We start from the raw sequence: 13,215 nt of genomic DNA, 5'->3' as shown, positions 1-13,215 counted from the left end.
GGAGAGGTTTTCTTTTGATGACTCTTCCGTGAAGGCCATATTTGTGCAGGTTTCTCTGAAAAAAAAACCCAATATACCACAACTCCAGAATCTGCTAAATATTTCTGAAGGTATTTTGCATTCAAGTGGGGGTTCTGATTTGCCTCTCTAGCAGTCCTACGAGCAACTCTCACTGAACTTTTTCTTGGTCTTCCAGAACTTATCTAGACCTCCACTGTTCCTGGTATCTGCCAATTCTTAATTACATTTCGAACTGAGGAAATGACAACTTGAAAATGCTTTGCTATCTTCTTATTGCCTTCTCCAGATTTGTGGGCCTCCAGCATTTTAATTTTCGGAGTGCTATGCAGCTGCTAAGAAAAAACTATGGCTGCTGTTTTTGGCATAAGGTTAGAGGAGGCTGAGTTTTTATTAAAAAAAATTTGCATCACATGGCCTTTCCTAACAATGATAGTTAACAAGCCATAATCCTAACAGGCTAATTAAGGTCTGAAACTTTGGTCAAAGTTATCTGAGGACAAAAATCTCTAAGGTTGCTCAAACTTTTGCACTGGACCATTTTCCTTTTTGTAATTTTTAAAATGTAAAAAATAGTGATATATTTTTTTTCCGAAAATACAAAGGAAATGTGTCATCTTTAACTTCAGGCCTTTTAGAAATCATTTAATCTTCAACTTGCTTAACTGTTCACGATAACAGTCATTTTGACCAGGGGTGCCCAAACTTTTACATTACACTGTAGTTGGATACAGTTGCAATAAAAATCCCCCCATTGCAGAGTCAGTTTATTAGCAAAATTTACAAACTTTCTATTGTTTGCAATAAACCAACAAAACCGGAACAATGAAAATAGCTGAACACAACTAATATAACAAGTGGCTTCTCCAAATTCTACACAAAATGACTTCAGTCTCAGAATTATTCAACCCTTCATGACCAGTGCCTTTAGTACTTAGGAAAGCCCCTTTGGCTGTTAGAACCTGTCATAAGCGGGGTCTCGCCACATTCATAAGGAATACTCAAATAAGCCTAAGTTTCAGTTTCCTCATTGAAGACATTATATTTTCTTCTAGTATTTCCAAATACCGTACTTAATTGGTCTTACACTCTATACTTTGCAACTTTTCACTGACAGAGGAAGCAAAGCAGCCCCAGACCATCACCATGGTCCCACCATACTTCACTCTAGGCATCACAAATTCCCCACCATGCTTCACTATCAGCATCATCGAGCCCCTGCCGTGCTTCACTGTAGGCATCACCATCCCTCAGTGTAGGCATCACCGAGCTCCTCCATACCTCACTGTAGACATCACTGAGCCCCCACTATGCTTAACTGTTGACATCACCAAGCATCACCATGCTTCACTGAAGGCATCACCGAGCCTCTTTCATGCCTCACTGCAGGCATCACTGATCCTCTTCCATGGTCCACTGCAGGCATCACTGAGCCTTCTGCATTATTCACTGTAGGCATCACCGAGCCTTCTCCATGCTTCACTAGGCATTGTCGATCCTCCTCTTCACAGTATGCATCTCCGAGCTTTCTCCCGGTTTCACTGTAGGCAGAACTTCTGCCATGCTTCACTGTAGAAATCACGAAGGATCACCATGCTTTGCTGTACACTTCACAGAGCCTCCTCCATGCTTCACTGTAGGCATCGCCGAGCCTTCTCAGTGCTTAACTGTAGGCATCACTGAGCCTCCCCTATGCTTCATTGCACGTATATCCAAGCCTACTCCATGCTTCACCATAGGCATCACTGAGCCACCACCATGCTTTACTGTAGTCAGGGTGTTCTTTTCAGCACATGCATCATTCTTCCTCCTCCAGACATATAACCCTGATCAAAAGGTATGAAAAGTTCCAGTTTTGTTTCATCATTCCACAGAACAGAATCCCGAAACTTCTGTGACTTCTTTATATGGTTTTGAACCAAAAGCACAGAAGAAGCCGCATCCATGCTCTGTTAGGGTGATGTTTTTGAGTCTATTTATGGAGACCTTTAGCATTTAGTATGCACCTTACCTGCTGCCTCCAGATCTTGCTTTGGATTTTTTTCCATTCCTTTGAAGGTTTTTGAACACCAACCTCCTCAGGAATATGGTGACTTTTTCCTCTTTTTCTCATGTCCTGGTAGTGTAGTCAGTGTTCCCATAATGTTGAGTTTGTAAACTCTGTTTCCAGCTGTATCCCTAGGGGCATTTAATATTCAAAAGAAATCTGGAAGATTCTAGAGAGGTGTCACCGTCACCAAGGAATTCATGCTGATAGTCCACTATTCAATTCGGATAATGTGTAGATGTTCATATGGATGGCGATTGAGTAGATTGTGAGGTGACTTAAGAAGATCCTTGGACAAGAAAGTTGGGAAGATAACTGCTGTCAGCCGGTCATTTCTGGAATAGTCTTAGGAAATCCAAAGGATTAATGATTGCTGACAGCAAGTAGGAAGTAATAACAATGAAATAGACCCATGTTTTCCAATCCAAGCCTGATGGAACCTTGGCAAGTCACGCCTGGAGGACGTCCATGAAAAAACACAATTGCTAAGTATTGAGTAAGTGAGTTAGATATTCCTCATGTGATGATTCCTTTGTGTTCCCTGCAGATTAAACAATGCTCCAGTTCATGGCTTCGAGCAAGATGCGGGGAGCAAAACCACTATAAGGATGACGTATCCAGAGGGGGCGCCAGTGTCGGAGCAGGAGTATGGCAGTAATAGTCTATTTGTCACCGTCCTCTTCAAACATGTGGACTTCTTGTGGCTTCAGGCTATTCTGAAGAATGAGACCCTGGTGAGTGTGTAAAGCTTTACTGACCGATGAGCTGTATACGGTGTATATCATTACTAATTGCTGCTTCCAGGCTGCGGCCCTTCAATGTGAGTGACTACTATTGGAGCACATATAGTGTACAGGATTGTCTTCTTGCTGTACAACATCAATCCCTCCCGACCTCCCATAGATATGAATACTAGTTTCTGCTGAAAGCTTACATATTCTGAATCTAGAGAAGGAAGAAAGCTGTTGCCAGCCTGGAGGTCCAGTACACATTAGATGGTAGGCTGGTCATGCTAACGTCAGCAGGTTTGACCAACATTGAACTAATCTGATAGATCATTATTGGTAGTCAGTGCAGCTTCCCCTCCGTCCCTATAGTAAAGTAATACCCACCTTCTGAGTGATTACAGCTCATCCAACACCCCTCCTTATCTGTCAGTTATAGTACGCCACTTCCTGCCAGTACAATTTTCCACCCAGCCCACCTGGCCTTTCCGTGATTAACATTGTTTCCCACCTGGCCCACCTCTTCCTAACATTGTTTCCTACCTGGCCCACCTCTTCCTAACATTGTTTTCCTCTGGCCTTTGTGTGCTTAACATTGTTTCCCACCTGGTCCACCCCTTCCTAACATTGTTTCCCACCTGGTCCACCCCTTCCTAACATTGTTTCTCACCTGGCCCACCCCTGCCTAACATTGTTTCTCACCTGGCCCACCTCTTCTTAACATTGTTTCTCACCTGGCCCACCCCTGCCTAACATTGTTTCTCACCTGGCCCACCTCATCCTAACATTGTTTCCCACCTGGCCCACCTCTTCTTAACATTGTTTCTCACCTGGCCCACCCCTGCCTAACATTGTTTCTCACCTGGCCCACCTCTTCTTAACATTGTTTCTCACCTGGCCCACCCCTGCCTAACATTGTTTCTCACCTGGCCCACCTCATCCTAACATTGTTTCCCACCTGGCACACCTCTTCTTAACATTGTTTCTCACCTGGCCCACCCCTGCCTAACATTGTTTCTCACCTGGCCCACCTCTTCTTAACATTGTTTCTCACCTGGCCCACCCCTGCCTAACATTGTTTCTCACCTGGCCCACCTCATCCTAACATTGTTTCCCACCTGGCCCACCTCTTCTTAACATTGTTTCTCACCTGGCCCACCCCTGCCTAACATTGTTTCTCACCTGGCCCACCTCTTCTTAACATTGTTTCTCACCTGGCCCACCTCTTCTTAACATTGTTTCTCACCTGGCCCACCCCTGCCTAACATTGTTTCCCACCTGGCCCACCTCTTCTTAACATTGTTTCCTACGTGGCCCACTTCTTCCTAACATTGTTTCCCGCTGGCCCTCAGCATGGTTTCTTTCTTGGCCCATTCAATTTTAGTATTATTCCTTACCTGGCCCACCTCCTCTTAGCTTTGTTTTCTACTCAGTCCACCCCTCTTATCAATATTTCCTATGTAACCTACCCCCGCTTAGTATTGTTTCCCATCGGTCCATCTCCTCTTAGCATTATATCTCAGCAGTTCACCCCAGCTTAACATTGTCTCCCACTCACTCCACTCCTGCTTACTTTTGTTTCCCACCCACCCCCGATTTGTATTGTTTCCCATCGGCCTACCTCTTCTTAGTGTTATACCTCACCTGGTCCACCCCTGCTTAATATTGTATCCCACACGGTCCACCCCCCACTTAGGTTTGTTTCTCACATCACCCACCCTCTCTTAGCATTATTTCCCACCTATCCTGCCCCTGCTTAGTATTGTTTCACATCAGCCCACCTTATCTTTGCATGATATTTCAACCTGGCTCACCCCGCCTAACATTTTTTCCCTCCTCACCCACCCTCATCTAGCTGTGTTCCCCACCTAGCTCACCTTTGCTTAGCATTGTTTCCCATCAAGCCATCTCCCAACCCCTTCACATCACAAAGAAAGTTAGTAGCAGGGTAACAGGACACCTCTATCCCCACACAGTAGTTTCCCAGGTCCGAACCCATGAACTGCTCTCCCAAGATGTGCGTTCTCGAGTCATATACCCAGCCGATCGCTTACTGCATTGGTCTGTAGTCACAGGGATTGAAGCAGGAGAAGCTCCATGTATGAAAGCCACTGGAGTCTCTCTTTCTCACCAGCAGGAGTTGGATGTGACCGCTTCTGCTGGGATAGATGAGGATTGATGAATTCGGTACCTGATTAATATAATACTTTGCTCTTCTTTGCAGTCTACCTGGAACAGGTTATTTTTCTGGAAGAGCGTCACGGAAAAACTACCTCTGAAACCTCACCAGATCCGGATCCTGAATCCACTCATAGTCAAAGAGACGGCCATGGATATCCTGCAATTTCTTCCCCCTCGGCAGAAGTGGTGGGGCTGGGACAAGGTATACTGATTGATGAAGTGTAGGAAGTCATAGACTATAATGAGCGGCTTCTCGTAAGCCTTGGCATCAATTAGCCTTGAAGCGATGAGGAGGCTGCCCACTTCTCGGGCTGTGTTGACGCTAGGTTTTCAGCTGCTCGACCTCCTGTTGCGTGGGCATCTTTACATGAAACTTCTGTTATGTTAACACCAGTAAAAAGACAAATTCTGTCGTTATTTCTATGTTTGTCGTGCAGCTGTCCCAAAAGCTGGTGGCCTGACCCCTATACCTCGCGAGTGATGACTACAGTTCTCATGCTGCATAGTCACTGACTGAGAGTAATACCCACCATTTGGCACCAGTCTAAACTGATGCGGAGACTATATGGTGGACATATTGGTTATTTTTTCATAGCAGGAGGTAAAGAGTAATGGTGGCTTACAATCTAATGCTGGGCATACACATTTGACTGAGCGGAATCATTTAGACGGCACTAGCCATGGGGCGTCCTGACTTTTTCTTGATGGTAAACGTTAGGAGAAAAAAGGGATGAGGATTGATCTTGTTGAATCCAACATGCCCTATCAGTTGTAGTCAGCCACCAAACGTGTCTGTGCCTTACTTCAGTCTCCCCTTTTAGGAACACGTGCACGCTTGGTTGAGCCAGAGTACATATGTATGGGGAGGTTGGGGGAAATAATTGCTCTCTTGAGCACTGTTAATAAAATGAATGGTACGATGGTGGACGTAAAGGAGTAGTTCGGGGGGGGGGGGGGAATATTGATGACACATGCACGCTCAGCCGAGTAGGGGCAAGTAATGGTGTTTGTCCTCCTGTAGTCTCGGGCTGATCAACCTGCACAAAACTTATGGATTGTGACGGAGAAATGAACGGCTCCAACGGTATGTAACTTTGCTCTTGTTTTCCTTGTAGAACGTCCCCACCATTGGAGCCATAGCCATGATTATGGCCACCCATTTGTGTGATGAAGTGAGCATCGCCGGCTTCGGCTACGACATGAGTCAGCCGGACACACCCTTACATTACTTTGACAATATGTGCATGAACGTGATGAACCGTCAGCCCATGCACGATGTCAGCAAGGAGAGGAAACTGCTGCGATCCTTGGTGCGGGAAGGTGTGGTGAAAGACTTAAGTGGAGGACTCCATTGTGAATTCTGCCCCTCCCGTCAGACTCAGGGTGTCCCCACTACTACATAGATATTTGGGGGCTTTTACATGTGATGAGAACAAGCTGTCCTGTCTCCCGTGGAATATTGTGCATATAGCGGCTATTGACGCTGCATCAAGATTCAAGACCCACGGAGTGATCAGCTGCCAGTCGAGCATGGTGGGAGTCCTGGGACATACAGGAAATTCACGGAAAAGGCTGCAAAGCCATCTATCGCTTTGGCGCTCTGCATTCCATACAGATTTGGATTAAATGAGCGCTTCAAAAAAGACCAACAAGCCTTCATGTGGCATGCTGGAAGCTGTAGCATCACAAGCACTGCAGACCTCCGACATCAATCAAAGCAATAATTTCCAAATATTTTCTTGCCTTGCCTTAATTCCAACTTAACCCATTTTGGAGACTATCTGGATCATGCTGTGTTCTGGTCACATAGCAGCTCTAACTCCCTTTAAGGATATCCAAGATGGCGGACCTGTCCTTTTTATATACCCTCCCTTCTTCACACTGTTGAAGCTTTATTTATAGCACTCGCTCCTGAATGCCGTCTGCTGCTCTTGTCTCCAAGGACTTTATAAATATCACAGAACCACTGCGGAGGATGACCGGGCTCCATATCGGCACAGTCTGTGCCTCCTACATGTGCGACCCAAGGGGGTCATCCAGGAGTAGAAAAAAATGCCATTTTATTCCAGATGCAGCGCCACCCCTGTCCACAGGTCACATGTGGTATTGCAAATCTGCTCTATTCATTTGAGTCTAGCCGAGCTGCAATCCCAAAAACAACCATGGACAGGGGTACCACTGTTCCTGGAGGAAAGCAGCCATGTTTTTTCTAATACTTTATAACCCCTTTAATGCCATAACTCAGGATGTCCCCCCCAAAATCCTCCACACCCGCCCATCTTCTAAAATTTTAGTAATCCGTTATGAATGTTTTTAGAAGGCTGGGTGACAACCATTATTGCCAATCACAGTTGTGACGAGGCGGTTGTTGCTCCAAATTCATAGAGTTCTGAGATGCAGATTTGTGTATGACGCCATGATCCATTTTCTGTCCCACATTGTTGCTTTACCGGGCAGAAAGCCGAAAATCGGAGTGACGACTTTTTAGGAAACTGTAACGAACGCCATATTTGAGGTCAGCCAGATTTTGTAGAAATGGGAATAATGGGAAAAAAATCCCGTGAAATTTGGGAGGATTTTAGGTACAAAATTGTTGTATTTCCTCAGTCAGCAGTTTCTATACAGGGAAGAATATTTTTATTGTAGGAATTGACAATACTGTATATTTATTGTCGCCTTCCATCCATTGCAGGCAATGGGGTGGGGGATTCTCTGTATTATTTTATACCAGTATTAAGCTCTGGTCGCTGCCTTTAAACTTCCAGAGCAAGCGGGATAATATATGTAGCGACAGCATAAAAGAATGGTCCAAAGAGAAATATAGCACAAGCAAGGTACCCTAAGAACACTTTGCTCACAGTCAGAGCCGCATTTTTCTAACACATAGCTCCAAATCCTCTGCTTTAAATTGAATCTGTCAACAAATTTTTGATACTTAATTTGAGAGCAGCATGTTGTAGGGTCAGAGAACCTGATTCCAGGGATGTATTACTTACTGGGCAGCTTGCTGCAATTTTGATAGAATCACTGTTTTATACTGTATGCTGTAGATGTAGCAGTGCTGTAAATACTGTGCTGTGTATAACCCCACCCACACCCCTGATTGGCAGCTTCCTGAGTATACTGTCCAATCAGTGGAGGGGGTGGGGTTACGCAGATTAGCTGGACTGCCTTGTAGTGATAATCTTTTGCTGCTAAAACACTGATTGTATTTAAACTACAGCACACAGCCTGATAAGTAACACATCCCTGGAATCAGGTTCTGTGCCCCTACATTATGCTTGTCTAAAATTACATGGCCAAAATTTGCTGACAAATTCCCTTTAACATAAAGTTAAATGTCAACGTTTTGGCTACTCTCAGCCTCCTCTAGGGGGCGATTTCAGCAGACTTATTATTACATTCAGCACATAATCAATATGCAGCAAATATTCTGTGAGGCCAATTTTCATCTTTGCGCTTTTGTTTTTCCCTCCTTTTCTTCCAAGAAACATAACTTTATTTTTTTTTCCATACAAGGACTTGTTTTTTGCGGGGCGTGTTGTATTTTTGAGCAACACTGTTCACTTTATCATATTAAACAGGAAAAAACATCATATATCGCTTTATCATACAATGCACTGGAAAAAGGGGAAAAAAGTACGGTAAAAGTTTATTTTTCCGTCTATGGAGGTTTGTGAGGACTTTTTATTTGTATACCAAGATTTAGTTTTTGTTGGCACCATTTTATATGATATTATGTAATATTTTATATTGCATTTTTTGGAAGAAGTGTTTTCATTTTAGGCTTAAATTATTTTATATTTCGATAGATCAGACTTCTACGGATGTAGCGATCTTATATACTGTATATTTATTTTTTACAGTGTTTTGGTCATTTATTTTTAAAGTGGGAAAATTTTGACTTTTTTTTTCTTTTCTTTTTTTTTAATTTGTGCTTTATTTATTTTACTCCCCTCCCCCCAGTGGACTTGAACCTGTGAACATTTTTACTATATATTGCAATATTTAGATTTTTACTTATATAGTTAAAATCTTGATTTTCTATGAAGCACAGCCTGTGGCTGGGCTTCACAGGAGCCATGGCCAACCATTGGCTCTCCGTGATCAGGAGGTGAGCGGGGGTCGAAATACTTCAAAAGACATCAGCAGTGATCCAAGTTGGCTCTGTATGACACAACTGTTCTGTGTGGAACAGGCTCAGGTCCTGTACCTGCTGTGTGACGAAATAATATGTCATGGGACGTAAAACGGTCGAGGAACGTTTCCAGGTCTAGGTCATCATTATCTGATTTGGTGGAGGTCCACTCTTCGCACCCATGTTGATCAACTCTTTTAATAGATCACGGCACATAAAAATGACCAGTAAAGAGTTTGCAGTACCATTCACGGCCACTACACAATGAACGGCGCACGACCCCCTCAATCATCTGATTGTTGGGTCCAGGAGTTGGACCTTCACCCATCGGATGTTGATGACCTATTCCAGGACATTGTCATAAACTAGTCTCAGGAAACACCTTTAAGTTCCTTCATGTGGAAGCTGCCTGTAGCCAATTTATTTTTTATGCATCTCTACGACAGTGCAAGGGAATTGGAGCTTTGTACCAGGAAAATAAAAAAAACAGATATCAGACCGATTTATTGATGTATGAATAAGCACAGAATTTGGGGACTAGGATGAAATGATGCTCACTTTTAAGATAAATGCAATAAAACTTTCTAGATCGTGACGAATCCTGGTCACCGACTAACGGAAGTCTATGAACCTGGACCACCCATCCATTGATGGCACATTTGGAGTGTCTTTGGCTAAATTCGAGGGGAATTGTGGTCAGAGAAAAATGGTTGTGGCATGGAATCATATGGCGGCAGAGATGGAACAAGTGGCGCCATATGGTGTTTCTATCAAAGAAAGTAGAGTTGTTGAGAATCGATATGAAGGATGCATCAGTAATCTGTGGTCGATGGACTGGAGCCCTAAGAACCACCACTTACCTGATGATATCCACATCTTCTCTTTTGATTAGCCGGAGGGGCACCATGCCTCAAAGATGGTGTCCCTTCAGGATCAGTAATCAAAAGAAGAGCAAAGGATGCCATCAGGTAAGAAGTGGTTCTCAAGGTTCTGATCCAACCACCACTTACCTGACAATATCCACGTCTTCTCTTTTGATTTGCCAGGGGGGCACCATGCCGCAAAGATGGTGCCCCTCCAGGCTGAGTAATCAAAAGAAGAGCAATGGATGGGGTCAGGTAAGAAGCGATTCTGAGGGCGCCGGTCAAACCGCCACAGGTTACTGACGAAGCCTATGGACTGGGCCCTGCGTATGGATTTTTAATCATTTGTAGCCGAGACAAGGTAGAGGCACCATGTTACAGAACTGTACCAGAGAGATCCCTATAAAGGCAACGTGCACAGGGCCTTATTTTAATCCACCCATTTTCACTGTCTGAGTATGAAGAGCGATTCACAGACTGGGCCACAGGTCTCCTGACCGAAACTAGACAGCCTCATAGTCCTCTATGTGTTAAACCAGCAACCTAACTAGTGTAGGGAAGGTGACCTGATGGACGGACTTGTCTATAGGGAGAAGGGACGGTTTGTGCACTGTAGACGGATGTTTGTAATGACAGAAGGGAAACAGCTGAGGAAGAAGGAAAAGGAGTGCAGTACCTAGATTTGACCACAAGATGGCAGGGGGGAGCGTAGAACAGGACTTGACAGCAGCTTAGGGCTACAAAACCGCTTAGTCATGGGGGGCGGGGAGATAGGAACCCAGGAGGGAAATTCCCAAGGAAGGGGATAAATAGGGCAGGACAGTGTTCCAGGTTAGGCTAGTCCCGGGAGGAGCTCAGGAGGAGAAGACTCAGTACAGAAGACTGACAACGGTGGAGAGCTCGACCAGGGGACTGACAGGAAGAGACAGTCAGGGGGGTGGCCCTGACACGAGGAACCGCAGGACAAACGAGGCCCGGGGGTACCGATTGGACGACGACCTCGGACTGGTGAGGCGCTGGCGGTAGATAGGCCTAGGGCAGCCCCAGCGAAAGATCCGCGAGGAACATCGCGGCGACTGAAGGAAAGGTGAAGGTACCCGGGCCTGAATACGGAGAGCTGTAAAGGTGCTGCGGTGTATGGCTACGGTCGTCAGGAGGACGGCCAATAAACTCAGACCTGTTACAGCTGAAATCTGCCTCCGTCTCTGTGGCGTCTGGTCGCGGTAAGCAGTGGACTACCCCCCAATCTGGGCCCCCTACTACACTAGCACCAGAAGGGTCCTGGCCAGGGGTGGACTTATTATTGGTGCAACTTGTGCATCGCACGGGGCCCAGGACGTACAGGGGCCACTTCTACCTCCAAAGCAGGTGAAATTATGCATTATGATGAGCTACTGGATGGTAAAGGGCTCATATAATCTTGCACAGGGGCCACTTCTGTCTGTGTCCACCGATAGTCTTGGCACAATGAAAGAACAGGATAGAGACTCGTAGAACTTCAAGCTCTGATCTGCGCTCCACTTTGTTTGCCCATTTTAATAGGTAAGCCAGCCCCCTTTAATGCGACTGCTGATGCATAAACAGGGAAGGGGGTTGGCTTGGCTACTGAAATAATGGGCAGTCACTTGCCACCATTTTGAAATCTGGCGTTTAGGTGATTGGGGCATTGGAACTTGTAGATAAAGATTGGGTTTGAACAATATTAATAAATGGCATAATTTAAATAAGTTAAATTTAAATTTTTTAATTAGGAAGTTGATGCTAAAATTGCGATTTTTCTCGCTCCTCTTGTACCTCGTCACCTTCTATTGTCTGGGTTCCATTAGGTGACTTCTGTGCCTAAACACTCAGGAATTTTAGGTTTGGACTGATTTTCTTACCATTACCATGTGAAGCTTAATTTTATTTTATTTTTTGTGTTTTTTATTTTTTGAATAATTTATTTGATTTGTCGCTTAAGTGATGTGCGGAACACGGTGAAGGTTTTCTGTGGTTGTGCGGCCAAGAAGAGGTCGGAGTGTTCAGTCTTCATTGTACTTGTTCATTGTTGTTGTCCGATCATGTTTCGGAGGTGAGTCTTTCGAATTCAGAGATATATATATTTTTTTGGAATTTGGTTGGAAAGATGTTGATCCCTCCATTCCCCCCAATCCAAAGAAATAAATCACTTTGAAAATAAATTGTGTATTATGTTTTTACTTTTAATTTGTTTATGACTTTTTGGGTTCACTCACATGAGCGTATAAATCGGATGGATCTCAAAGGAACCAAGAAATTGAATCAGCCAAGTACAGTAAATTCACAGCCAGAATGCTGAGAATAGATGATTAGATAGATAGACAAACAGACAGACAGATAGATAGATAGATAGATATCCTGCAGATATGTCACAACCCCCCCTACATATTATAAACCGGCACCCTTTATTGCCTTTTATGTGGTGTTCATTTTACAGCTATTTAGCCTTGTTTAACCTAATACATAATTAGAATTAAATTAACTAATCCATTTTATGAAATCAGCAAGGGTTGCCTTTGCTCTTCCCGATTGCCCTGGTGCAGTGACAATTGGAGTAATGGGACTTGGGGTTGAAGTCACCTGTGAATTATCCAAAAACGCTGCTGACATCGTGCCCTGGTGTTAGTAATGGAGATACGCCTATCAGACGCCCCCTTGCCAACCCACTAATCAAAAGAAAAAAACACAAAAATATACAAAAATATACTTCATTTAAAGAAAAACACTCCCCAACACTTTCCCAGGTTCACAAATGTATTAAAAAAAACAAACAGGCAGGTTCGACCCAAGGAATCTGATGTCCTACACAACTGGAAACCTGAAAAACATGAAAAGAGAGAAATAAAAAAGACAATGTCTCCTGTTCACCAATTTATCAGAAAAAATGATTCTCTTGCAGGTCCGATGTAGTCCAGGGCTTCTCAAAATGATCCCCAAATCCCTCTATCAAAGCCTATAGAGCCTCATTCTTTGATCAACGGATCCTCGGTGCTGCTCAGGGAGGCTTTCCTGACAACCTCTGTGCTGCTGTGGCTGGCTCTCCTGACATCCTCTGTGCTGCTGTGGCTGGCTCTCCTGACATCCTCTGTACCGCTGTGGCTGGCTCTCCTGACATCCTCTGTACCGCTGTGGCTGGCTCTCCTGACATCCTCTGTACCGCTGTGGCTGGCTCTCCTGACATCCTCTGTACCGCTGTGGCAGGCTCTCCTGACATCCTCTGTACCG

General features: G+C 44.5%; 1 protein-coding gene across 3 annotated transcripts in view; it reads left to right on the top strand.

Annotated features, from left to right (window-relative positions):
• Positions 1–12,152, top strand: part of ST3GAL5 (ST3 beta-galactoside alpha-2,3-sialyltransferase 5) — a 76,236-nt gene extending 64,084 nt beyond the window's left edge. For all 3 annotated transcript variants that reach the window (XM_073562066.1, XM_073562065.1, XM_073562064.1), the window contains exons 5-7: positions 2,613–2,799; positions 5,015–5,173; positions 6,087–12,152. In XM_073562066.1, the coding sequence (XP_073418167.1) occupies positions 2,613–2,799; positions 5,015–5,173; positions 6,087–6,374 (634 nt within the window). In that variant the 3' untranslated portion in view covers positions 6,375–12,152. The remainder of the gene's footprint in view (positions 1–2,612; positions 2,800–5,014; positions 5,174–6,086) is intronic.
• The last annotated feature ends 1,063 nt before the right edge of the window (positions 12,153–13,215 follow it).

This window comes from Dendrobates tinctorius, unplaced genomic scaffold (assembly GCF_039654945.1).
Source record: "Dendrobates tinctorius isolate UK_male_01 unplaced genomic scaffold, ASM3965494v1 ptg000334l, whole genome shotgun sequence".
In the NCBI taxonomy this organism is placed as follows: Eukaryota; Metazoa; Chordata; class Amphibia; order Anura; family Dendrobatidae; genus Dendrobates; species Dendrobates tinctorius.
This window is presented reverse-complemented; position numbering and strand designations above follow the sequence as displayed.